The 13,044-nt window shown below is 26.3% G+C and overlaps 1 protein-coding gene across 7 annotated transcripts in view; it reads left to right on the top strand.

Annotated features, from left to right (window-relative positions):
* Positions 1 to 13,044, top strand: part of LOC100198939 (kinesin-like protein KIF26B) — a 60,179-nt gene that overhangs the window by 36,962 nt on the left and 10,173 nt on the right. For 4 of the 7 annotated variants that reach the window (XM_065800098.1, XM_065800097.1, XM_065800096.1 and 1 more), the window contains 3 exons: positions 2,847 to 3,091; positions 3,345 to 3,543; positions 9,800 to 10,064. In XM_065800098.1, coding sequence (XP_065656170.1) covers positions 2,847 to 3,091; positions 3,345 to 3,543; positions 9,800 to 10,064 — 709 coding nt within the window. Of the gene's footprint in view, positions 1 to 2,145; positions 2,391 to 2,846; positions 3,092 to 3,344; positions 3,544 to 6,159; positions 6,201 to 7,172; positions 8,091 to 9,464; positions 9,679 to 9,799; positions 10,065 to 13,044 lie in introns of those variants that run through there. The other 3 variants (XM_065800100.1, XM_065800102.1, XM_065800101.1) reach the window with 3 other exon arrangements.

Genomic DNA, 13,044 nt, shown 5'->3' on the forward strand with positions numbered 1-13,044 from the left:
TCAAACTCTTTAGCAAAATCAAAAAAGTTGGAATTTGGAAGTATAAGTCTAAGAACCCTTTTCAAATAAGTTAATAGCAATAGGAGCTAATCAAGCATTCGGAATATAGCATTAATCAAATGATTTTTGAAAAATCATTTAGAGTGGAGTTGCCATGTCACAAGCACAGGACTTGAGACTAAAAATAATAAGATCACTGCACTTTTTAAGGTTTAATCGGTATGGTTTTTTATTCTAGAAAAAAAAAATCATCAAAAAATAAAAAAAAGTCAACAGCGTTGTTCATCAGTAATTTTATTCGCACTAATATGATTAAAGTAATTTTATTAGTACTAATAATACTTTTTATACAAGCTGGTGAGCGTTACGTTTTTGACGCACGTTGACAATCAGATTTAAAAAAAAACACTTATCGATGATCACACTTCTATCAATAAATTTTTTATCAATAAATTAGACAAGCACTATTGAGTCAGTAAAAAAAATCAAGCCATATAATATCACCTGAAATCCTAAAAATCCAATTATGGGCATATATAAACATGTGTATATTTATGTCAAATTTCTCAAAAAAGACTCAAAAGTACAAAAGATGGCTAATTATAACTCTGGAAAATAATGCGATAGCGAAAATAAATAAAATTCAAATAATAAATACTTGTTGGCAGACCCATCGCATATAAGTTATAAAAAAAGTCATGTGTTCGCATAAGTAATATTTTTTTTTGATAATTTTTATGATCTCTATACCATACTGTTTGATTGTAAATGAACGGATTTTTATGAAAGAAATGTTATTCCTATCTTGAAACAACTATTTTAAAAAATCTGACCAACTGTTATTTTCTGCATATTTAATTTAAGTTTCAATTTTTTTATCATGTTAACTGTTGGATTTACTGAGTTTCTTGTTCAACAACGATATCTTTTTCTTGCAACTTTAAAATGAATTTTGACTCGATAGCTATGGAACTCATGCATGACTGGTTTCTTCTGTGACCCTTACGTTAAAGCTTAGAATGCATATATTTCTAACCATAAAGTGTACTCAATAACAAAAACAGATTAAATCAGCAAAAATTTAAGACCATGGTTTAATACCACATTATACTTAAATATTTCAAATAAATGGGTTTATTAATGGATTTGCATAACTCACATAAATAAACTTTGTACATAATATTTACATACATTATTATGTACATTTATTATTACATTTATTGTTTATAAAACAAAAATTTACCCATGAATTTAAAAATAATATTTACACAATGTACATAGTTTAAGTATTTTACACAAGAGACAATAACAACTATTTAAAGTCTAGTTCTAATCGTTTGTTGTTTTTCACTTTGGTTGATTCTTCCGCCGTCCATTCTTACCTATTCTTTCTTATTTTTGAGAACATAAGCTTAAAATTGCACTTCATGTTTAAATATCCTATGATTCTTTATGATAAAATATCTTAAGATTCTATTATAAAAGTGCCAACTAATGTAAAAATCAAAAGAAAAATTTAAAGTTTAAAAAAAGTTCCACAAGGTAAGAAAGAAAAGAAAATTGAATAACATTAAATTTTCTAATAATAACAATAAGCATTCAACTTAATCAAGCAAATATTTTTACTCGAATTTTTATTTATTAATAAAAAAATATCTTTAATACACATTTGTTGTATATTAAAGCATTTAGAAAACATTTATATATTTTTTTATTTTCCATAAAATTTTGAAGACAAAAATGTAATATTTTAGCCGAAATTAAATTAAATATACTTTATTTCAGAAAAAATGACGCACAACCCTGATAATATATTGGCTAAACATATGGTATGAAAGCTATAATTTAAAGTAGTATAACTATGGGGTTTAATTACTGAAAACACAATTTTTTAAATGCAAGCCTTAGGCAAATGCTTTGATTTAGAACCATATAACCAAATATAGTAGTATATAATAAATAATGTATTATTTCTCACAAGCAATAATGACACTAAAAAATATATATTTATATAGATTTAACTTAGTATTGGTTATAACATATAAAATTTTTGTTGCAATTCTTTAAAGGTGCTGAATATATCTTAAATATGCTTTTAAATATTTAAATATTTTTTTCGTAAGCTCAAGAATGACGCCTTGTCTCAATTTGAAACATTGATATTTTGCTTGTTGAAGTAATTAAGTTACAGGCTTATTGTAAATTTTTGAAAACACAATTAGCAGAATAAATAGATTTTGAGCTTTAAGAATTTAGTAACGCCTATTTCACAAAATCAAATTTCAAACATTTTTGTCACAAGGAGATGAACTTTACGCATTTCTTTATTTACCTACCTTTATCTTATCTAATTCATCTTCAAAGATTTCTTCCAGCAGGATTATAATTTGGTAACAACTTTTTATATTATTTTTTTTTTTTACATTTATTTTTTTTATTGTTACTTTTGATTTACTTATTTCATACTTATGATTTTTTTTTTTAATTTTTGGGATATTTTTATTTTTAAAGCGCAACAATAAAAATTTTGTTCATTTTAAAATTTTAAAAATTTAAAACCATTTGTACACTATGTTTTTTTAGTATTTTATTCACGGTATAAGAAAAAATTATTTTTGATAAGAAAGTAACTAAAATTCACAATTAAAAACCTAAAACAAGCTGAACGTTTAGAAAAATAAAAAGCTATAAGAAAATGAATTTAATTTTATTCAGAGAGACTTGAAATTCATATTTTTATGTTTTTAATTACTTTAAGTCTATTTTCTTGGATACAATTAAGAGAAATGGAAAATTCCTACTTTCCATTCTCATGTTTGATTACAAGTTTTTATGTGTTGTTCTAGATAACTCAATTAACTCCATCTCTGATACAAGTTCTCAATCAAAATCAATCAAGCAGTGAATGCGATTCTTGTCAAACGAAATTCAGTGAACTTATTGAAAATACTTTAAGACCATTATCAATTTTAACTGGGATGAAAGGCGAACCAACACAAGCTAATGACTTGAGCCATGACAACAAGTGTAACTCGAGTAAAAGGCCAATAGAACGAAGATCCGTTTCTCCGTCTGGCTCTTTTTTTGTAAGGTAGAAACTATTATTAATCTGTATTTAAGTCCGAAGTTTTTTAAAACAATTTGTAACCAAATAAAAGGGGATATATATAATAATAAATTGTTATAAAGTATACTGTTTAAGTACAAACTGTAAAAATATACTCATCCAATCAATGGCGTCACACCCCCCGTATCATGTAGTGACGCCACTGCATCCAATTCAGTATAAATTAAGACATGGACATTTCAAAATTTTTTTATTAATTGTTACATTATATTTTAAGAGCTGCTCAAAAACTAAACTTAACAAAAACGCAAAGCGTTCAAAAAGATAAAAGCCTGTCAAAAGATAAAACCAATCCGTTGACTAAGACAAAAAATTTCTCAACTAACTTCAGTGGTTTGTTGCAACGAAACCCACCTCAACCTCCTCCAAATTTGTTTCAATATGGAGCATTCCGACGAGGAGATGGCCATGGAAAAGTAAGTTTTAATTCATATCTATTGCTTGTTTAAGTTTTCATTTCTTTAAAAAGTTTTTGTTTTGGTGGTACCTTAAAATAAATTGAAATCTTTGTATATCGGATGGTTTTATTATTCCATTTTAAATATATTTTTATCCGCCAAACTCCATAGTAACCTGTTTTTGTTTGAGTGTATGGTGATAGCAATTGTGACATATATACGGAAAAACCTTTGAATTTGTAACCACTTCTTTAAACTTTTTAGTATTAGTTCATTTTGTTTGGTTGGACATAAGTATCTGATTGAGCCAGATTTTATCCTATTTTTAATCAAGGCCCTCTTTACAACAGGCCTTGTAATCGCGCAACCGGAAAGAGTGGAGGCTGACCAAAAAAGTTTTTATTTTTCGAACAAAGTAAATGTTTTTTTTTTCTCGGGTCTTTCTGTTTAATTGTGCAAGGCTTTTTGTAAAGATAGTTTTGTTTCTAAATTATCATTATTTCTATTTTAAAAAATAAACTTGATTTATTAATTTATTTACAGCTTCTTCTTCCTGTTTTTTAGGTTTTCCTTTTTGAACTCTAATTTCACTCTTTAATAGTTGGGGCACCAATAAAGTACGTACGCACTTGAACCACTAATTTAGGACCACCTGCGTATGTACGCATTATTTGCATAAACTTTAAAAAAAATTAAAAACAAAAACACTTAACTAATTTGACATGTCAATGCTGCATAACATAATATTGATCTTTTAAACTCGTGTTTGTTGTTTTTTTAAAAAAAGAAAAATCTAGTTTTGAGAAAGTCGAACCATGTACATACATCCTAACTCTTGTACGTGTTCATACGCTTTTGGGTACCTTCCCCTCCCTCCTCCTCCTCTTCTATGTATAACCCTGCTGAGCAGATCATTATATGTTACAAGCAGCAGAGCGGATGATAAAATCAGCTGAATTCTTATAAACAATCTGCCAAATAATTTGGCAGATCACATATACACAAAGCACTTCGAATCGAAATTTAATCTTATGAATAATCAAACGTTTAGAGATTTAAGTCTTGTGCACAAATGTTTTTTGTGTTAGGTAGTAAAAGCCTTACTAACAGAAAAAGTGATCTGCCAAATACTTTGGCAAGTCATATGTTAGAATTAGATGGTAAAATGAATAAAATCATAGTTCAATAGAAATGTTATGTAGATAAAATGATATGTAGTCTAAAGTATTATGTTATCATTTAGATTATGATTTTAAAATCTTTATAAATCTCCATAATTTCTTTAAATTTTTCTATTATAAATAATATAACTATATAATCTTGTTATATTTTGTAGATGATGTATTAAAGTTGTATTGAAACAGACTGTTTAACTTGTATATAATCATTTAGCAATTAGTAAGTCAGTTATGTAAACAATTTTTTCAACATTTTAAACCGCCAGAGTAGTTTTTCTGGCAGTGAATACGTTACCAGCAGTAGAAAAAACCCTCTCCGAAGTTGCAGAAGTTGCTGGTATACAATAATATTTTCGTGCATAATTTGATAAAATTGGGTACTGCAACTTCATAACTTTCCACCACTCTAAAATATTTTTCATTTCTTCAGCTGTTTTGGCGGCTAAATAGTAATCAATTTCTAAACCCAATTTAGTCATTGTTGAAGCACTGCGATCTAAAATATCTTATTTCAGTCTTTTTCTAAATTAAAGTATAAATTAATGTAGTGAACTGTAAGACTCATGTAAGAGTCATTCTTCCGAATTTTCTAGAGATCTGTTGTAAAATTAACTCGAGTTACTTCTTGCAAATAAACTTTGTTAAATCTAAGTTAAACCTTAATTGCTTTGGATCATTTAACCCATATTTTTGGCTTTTTTAATGCAACTTTCAATTCTAGTTATTTTTATCTCTTTTTCTTAACCAAATTTTATTTATTAAGTGCCTCGGTGGTTTTCAAAAGATGTTCTTTCCAAGATGCTTCATCGTTAGTTTTGACATGGGTGGTTATTATTGAAGTACTGCCACAGTTTTTTTTTGTAAGATTTAAAGAAAATTTTACACTTGGCTTCAAATTTACTTAAATTTTCAAAAAATTTGCAAGTATCACTTTCTTTCGGCATTTTTAACGAGAATAAAATAAAAATTGTTTGTATGGCAACCAAACCGTATAATAAACATAAATAAACATAACTAACATAAATAAAAATAATCAAAAATTTAATTTTGAACTAATATAATAGCAGATAACAATAAATTTTACTTAACAATTTTTCAAATTCCTTAAAAAGTATTCAGGTTATTTTTTAGAACATTATTAGTTACACTGCAAATATTAAATTATTTTACGTCTTGCATGCTCCTACAGGCATTAATAATAATTAAACGATAGGATTTTTTTTTGTCGACATTTTTATATATCAATAACATGATTGTATAACAAACATTGAGTTTACGGAGACAATATTTCAAATATTTTCAAAACATCGGAAAGTTTGCACTGTACGGTTGTTGAAAAGAATCTTTCATAAGGTGGGTAAGCAGAAGATTGTATGGCTCAAAATACGGTTTTTAGTTTTAAAAAAACCCAGACCAGATATCATACTGTTTTTTTAAGAAATGCACGAGTGTAAGAGCGGATCAAGGCAAGTGTAGCACTCAGTTTTACTATATTAAGTTTTTTCCCTCTTTTATTTGTTACATACATTTCTTTCTTCGTGCAATAGAGATAAATAGTTTAAACAAGATATAAAGGTAGTCAAAATGCGGTGCTTCAAAAATTTATTCGAAATTGTAGCTGAGTCAAGTTGACTATGTTAAGGAAATATTTCATTCGGAAAAATGAAATGCTTTACTCAGGTTTAGGGTTAAATAAAATGGCCAATCGACTGTAGCAACTGTAGCAAAAGTATGTTTGTCATGTTTTGAAACGACTCTAAACATAACCTCGATAATTTATTATATATTGAAGGTATTTACCTGCAATCTTTTTATTAACAATGAGGTCTTACGTTGTGACTAAAAGTCATCAAGCGAGAACCTGTAGCAAATACAGAATTTGTGTAGCCAAAAGGTAAGCAGAAGATAGTATGACTCAAAATGAGGTTTTTAGTATTGAAAAATCTCAGACCAGATATCATACTGTTTTGGGGAGAAATGTAAGAAAGTGCTGCTACATTGACTGATTTATACCAGCCCCAACCCAAAGCCTTAGTCAATGTAGCAGCATTCCCTTGCATGTCCTACCTAAATCAGTTGATGTAGCAGTGCTCCCTTACATGTTCTTATGATATTAATATAATGTCTGATCTTCGTTTTTTAAAACTTCTAAACCTCATTTTGAGCCATACTATCTTCTGCTTACCTAGCAAAAACAAAAATTCTGTTAAATATTTACTCTCCATTTATAAAACTTTATTTAATAAACTGGATAGCAATTATTCAATTAAAACAATAATTTTTTAATTATAAAGACTAATTTAAATAGCATTGTCTTTTGGTTTGCTTATACTTCTTTATTTGGTGTATTATGAAAATGGTGAAATTTGTTTATGTTTCTAAAAAATGGTGAATTGTGTTTATCGCTTCTATTTATCATTGAAGAAGTCAAACAATTTTAAAATGTTTTTAAAAATGTATAGATTTCCCAGTGACAAAGAAAATATGTTAAATAGAATGTTTACTGAGTTTTAAAGCATCTAGCAACACTTTATGTGCTAGACATTTTAAAATGTTTACAAAAATATTATTATATTAAGGAGTTGTTGTTTTTGGAAAACCAATGTAATGAATTCTCATTCAAAAAGTGTATTAGATATTATGAAATATAGGATCACCTAACATACAACTTGTAATACAAGTTGTATGTTTGATAAGCCTATATTTTTTTTGAAAATGTTGTGAAAACCTGTAAAAATGAATAACTTCCTCAATGATAAACAAAGAAAGTTTGTTTTGGATTTTGGTGATACAGCAATATGCATGAAAAATCAGAAAATAAGCATAAAATATGGGCACATGTCACAAAGTGTTTCTCAAATTATACACATGAAGAAATAGTCTAGTTGATTAAAACTCTATTAAGAGAAGCACTTTTGTTACAAATTTGTTATGTTAGGAAAATTTTCTACAAAATCACTTGAAACAAAATCTGGTGGCATATTTTTTGATTGTTCCTTGAAACCAAAGATGTCTCTTGTTTACATTAACATGTATTTTGAAATTATGATTTGTTTTACAAATATGAAATTTGAACTGGTATAATGTTTTATTTTTCAAACTTAGGTCAATAGCCAAAATCATTTGAAATAGGTGGATTAAAAAGTCCTTTTTACAATACTCTTCAATGGCTTTCCTTCAACTTGATTAAAGATAAAGTTTATTTGACTTCAATATTCAATACTTTTATGCTTCATTGCATTACTTTATTGAAATTGAGTAATATTATCACAATATACTTTCCTATATTTTTAAATCAAAAACCACTGAAAATTTTCTACACCAAAATCAAACAAAGATTTATGCTGTTTTAAACAAAGATCCATCATATTATGTTTGTCTTGTTAGGTTTGCTTTTATTTATTGACACTTGTTTCTATTATTTGTTGAGAATTGTTAATTGTATTGTTAATTGCAATATGCCTGAAGTTTGGTGTTTGGAATTTTAAAAGCATTCCTTATTTATTTAAAGCAATATATTTTTGTTTACAAGTTTAGTTGCTTGAGTTTTATTATTAAAAATAAGAAAATATTTATAAATTGCTTTTATAGATTGCTTTTATAAATTTATATTAATCGCTACAGTGTCTATTTTAATTTTTAGATAATTTATAAATGAAACCATCAAATAAACCATAATATATTTTAAAACAAAATTAAATTTATTTAAAAAATTGAGTATTAAACAAATTTAGTTTAAATTTGTCATTTTCAAATATCAACTCCTAGTTTTTTTGCAGACCAAAACATATTTTAACGACCACAAATAGTTTGTTAGTTTAAATATTTAGATAAATTTATATCATAATTTTTTGTGTATTATTTGGCATAAATAAATTTATTGGCAGTAGGAATACCAAGAATTAAAAGTAAATGCATCAACTGAGGTAATGGTTCAGTCAGGGATTTAGTCATGATTAAAGTAAACAATCATTTCATTAAAAAGTATTCAGTTTAACTGGATGGTTTTAATGCTGTGTAAATCAAGAAATGTTCTATTATATATATATATATATATATATATATATATATATATATATATATATATATATATATATATATATATATATATATATATATATATTTATATATATATATTAGTTTATAATAATTTTTCTGTTTAAAATTTATTGACAAAAAATAAGATTCTGTTTTTAATGTAATCGTTTTCTCCTTAATTCTTTTCTCCTTTTTTTATTCTTAGAAGAAATTTCTTTCTCCTTAATTAGAAATTCCTTAGAAGATATTCCTTTTTTTCTCCTTAATTAGACTTCCTTAGAAATTCTTTTCTCCTTAATTAGACTTCCTTAGAAGAAATTCCTTTCTCCTTTTTCTTTCAAAAAATTGTCATTTGCAAGCAAATTTCCTTAAATATTAGGAAAATATCTCCTTAAAAACCTTACTTTTAGCCTTAATAGCTTTTAGTTTTAATAGTGGGAACCTTGTAGGGGACCTCATGTATTACTATAAGCCACTGTACATCCAAGGCTGGTGCGAAGAGCGTATGATACCTCTCTCCCCTATCAATGATAGCTTTAATTTAATTTATTTTAATTTTAGTTCATTAAGTCGGCTAATTTAGCTCTTTCAGACCAGTGAGTCGGCATATGTAGACCATATATTACAGTTAGCAAACTTTGGCCTTTAGTACTGTTGGTAAATGTGAAAAGGAAGGACCTTTTTTTTTCGATTGAAAAATTATTCATGCTATTTTTGTTACAGGCACCCCTGGAGTGCCGGTCCATTGATTGATTGACCTCCCCAACCCAAACGCTCAGTTGATGTAGCAGCATCCTCTTGCACGTTCTACCTAAATCAGTTGATGTAGCAACGCTCCATTACATGTTCTCATTATACCAATATAATGTCTGGTCTGCATTTTTTAAATACTAAAAAGTCTAATTTTGAGCCATACTATCTTCTGCTTACCCTCAAGGTAAATCCTATTTGCCAGGGCATAATTATACATTAGTTGTTTTCAAAATAATAAGACTTTTAAGTTAAAGTTTAGCTTTAGATATACTATATGATATTTAAGTTTTTGGATATATTTTCAGGTGAAGGTTGTTCTTCGACTTGTAAGCTGTAAAAATCAAGAAGATGGAATTATTAGGGCAGAAGCTAAACAAGTATTTTTGAGGGAGCCTTCTCACAATCATGCTGCAAATTTTAATTCGGCTCCCAAAATATTTTCCTTTGATCAAATATTCAGCAGCTCTACCCCACAAAAAGATATTTGTGCAAATGTATTAACAGAGTTACTTACTAATGTTGTAAATGGTAATGATGCTTGCTTGTTAACCTATGGCTATCCAAAATTGGGTGAGAATGAGTTCTTTTTTAAAGTTTGTTTTTAGTTGAGTGAAGCTATAGTCTTTATATAATCTCTCAAAAAAATAATGCATTTAAATAAACCTACTAATTTGTATTTTAAAGTTTTATGTTGATTTTATATTGAGATATTATATATATATATATATATATATATATATATATATATATATATATATATATATATATATATATATATATATATATATATATATGGCCTTGTAATAAAATAAATTACCGCAAAATGAGTTTATTTTACTAATTAAGAAAAACAAATCTAGAAGTGTTATTTTATAAATGTACATATTGTGGAATGTCTATTTTGTTTCAATATTTATTTATTTAGTTTTAAATAATTAAATTTACTTTTTTATTATCATTTAACATAAATTAATTACCTTCTTTTCACGACATTTGTATGAATAAATTAAAGTATGTTTGTTTTTTTCCATTATTTCTTAAAATTGCGGCTTTGCAAATAATGATTGTTTACTTTTAAAAAGTTGTTAATAAAAAAAAAATTACTTGTTGCAAAAAAAAAAAAAAAAGAAAAGTTAATTTTTCAAGTTAATAATTACTTTACCAACATTTTTTTTGTGTGACAAACAAATATTTAAGTTTCTAAGTATCATTTATTGAAATATATACTGTTGCAGTATATATTTGCTGTTTTATATATAATTATTTAAACTGTTTTAAGCATATGTTTAACTTCTATATATAGAAGTTAAACATATGCTTTATGAATATTTTTGATGCAGTGTTATAAATTATAACATATTTACAAGGAATTTAATTTTTTGTAAAAAATAGAAAAGGAGGAAGAAAAACCAAGAAAAAGAAAAAACTAACTTTTTTAAATTTAAATTAATTTTTAAATCAAAATTCTTTCTTAATAATAAGGAAATTTATGTTTTTACTTTTTATATCACACAATCTGTTATTTATATAAAACTGATGAAACTAATATAAAGTATTATTTTTCTAAACTATTATTTTTTCCAAAATAAAACTTATAAATATAAATGAAGATACTGCAAGAGTTATATTGCTTCAAGCGTAAGTTCAAGCAAAAAATATAATAATAGAGTTATATCCTTAAAAGAAGTTTTTTTTTTAAGCATAAAAAAGTAAGCTCGTTATAAGGTGTCGTTTAAAGTTTGTAATAATTATTGTTTTTCATATTTTTGATAAAATCGATTATTATAACAAAACAAACAAAGTAGCGCTAATATAAAATAAAATTTAACATGTACTATTTTTTAACAAATAATTTTTTTTTTTTTTAATTGGGTAATTATTTTTGTCATTGTTTGTTATGAGAAATTGTCTAAGTAAATAATCTTGCTCTTGCAAGATGACAAATAAAAATTTTTTTATGTTTATTTTATGATTTCTTTTTTTACACACCTTTAACATCTTTTTTTTCTTTTACTGTACATTTTTGATGGAAAAGTTAGGTTAATAAAAATATAATTTTCTTTGTTTTTTCTTAAGTTATTACTTTGTAAATAGCCCGAATATCAAATGTAACTGTCATGCAAACTTTTTTATGTAATCGTCATTCAAACTTCATAAGTGGTTTTAGTAATGTTAATTACTTTTTTTATCTTACCACTTAGATGATTTCTTTAGATTTGTTTAAATGTTAAAAAATGATTTAAAAAATGGCTTATGTGAAATAGCTTACCACTTATGTTAAATGGCTTAGTGAGTATGTAAATGGCACACCAGTTTATGCTTTAAAACAAGGCCTGCTATATATGTGCTTTTTTTTTCTTAGAACGCAACGGAATGGCGTATCAGCACCTTTTTTTATATATATAAAATTTTTTTTCCCCTCGCATTATTATATATATTGAACTTAGCACATTTTTAAATATTAAATAATTTTAACCCAAAAAAAACTTGTATAAAAATTCTTTAAATTGAAAATGCGAATGTGGGTTGTAAAGATCAAGTAAAACATATTTTGCAGGTATGAAAACATTACAGCACTGCGTTTCCAAATCTATTGTTTCTTAGTAAAAACTAAATTTGCTTGAGAAAAATTATTTTTAATGTATTTTCTTATTTATTTCGTTTGTTTTTATGATGCCGAATTATTTTTTGTCCGAATATCAATTCCACAACCATTTGTGTTTCTAAGAAATTCTATTGTTTCTGTGCAATGTTTGTCTAAATATCTCAAAATGCCTTATAATAATTTTTTAGAACACACGCTTTATGCTATTTGTGATGGTAATATAAAAATATCAGTTAAACAACAAACACCAAGCTAAATATGAAAAAAATCACCAGTTTCTTCTCGGTTGACAAAAGTAAGACAAGGAATCCACATTACAAAATCAGATTTACCTTCTGCAGACAGTTACACTAACTACAGCTGACTGAGTTGCTGGGCATTAGAGCAAAAAACAGAGTTTTATTTCAAAAATAAGTGGCTCTGTTTTCATCAAAGCTTGGCTGTACAACCTGCCGAAAAGTGAAATCATTTGGCATGAAGCTAAGATCAGAATGAAAATATCTAAAGAATTCAATTGGTTCAATTGTTGTTGAATGGTCCAAAAGGTCCAAAAAATATCTAAAGAATGGTCCAATTATAAAGTTTCTTATTGTAGCAAAGATAGAGAGCAACAGTTAAGTTAGATATGTAAGAAAATATTTTGTCACAAAAAAAAGGGATTTCAAGCTGCATTAAAGGTAACAGAAGAAGCTAAAGAAGAGACTCTTTCAAAAAATATTTTAAAGTTTTTTAATGTGTTAGAAAATTGTAACAGCAAACATTTTTAGAAATGAATTCAATTAAAACAGCAATTGTAACGGCAAACATTTTAAGAGCTGAATTCAATTGCTAAAAGATATTATCCTTCAGCAAATATTAAATAAGTATTCACCTCATTGAAAATTTCTAAATTTTTATCTTCTAAAGATCCTATTCCTCTTTCAAGTTCAAATCCTTTGTGGTCTA

The sequence above is a fragment of the Hydra vulgaris genome, chromosome 06, assembly GCF_038396675.1.
Source record: "Hydra vulgaris chromosome 06, alternate assembly HydraT2T_AEP".
Lineage (NCBI taxonomy): Eukaryota > Metazoa > Cnidaria > Hydrozoa > Anthoathecata > Hydridae > Hydra > Hydra vulgaris.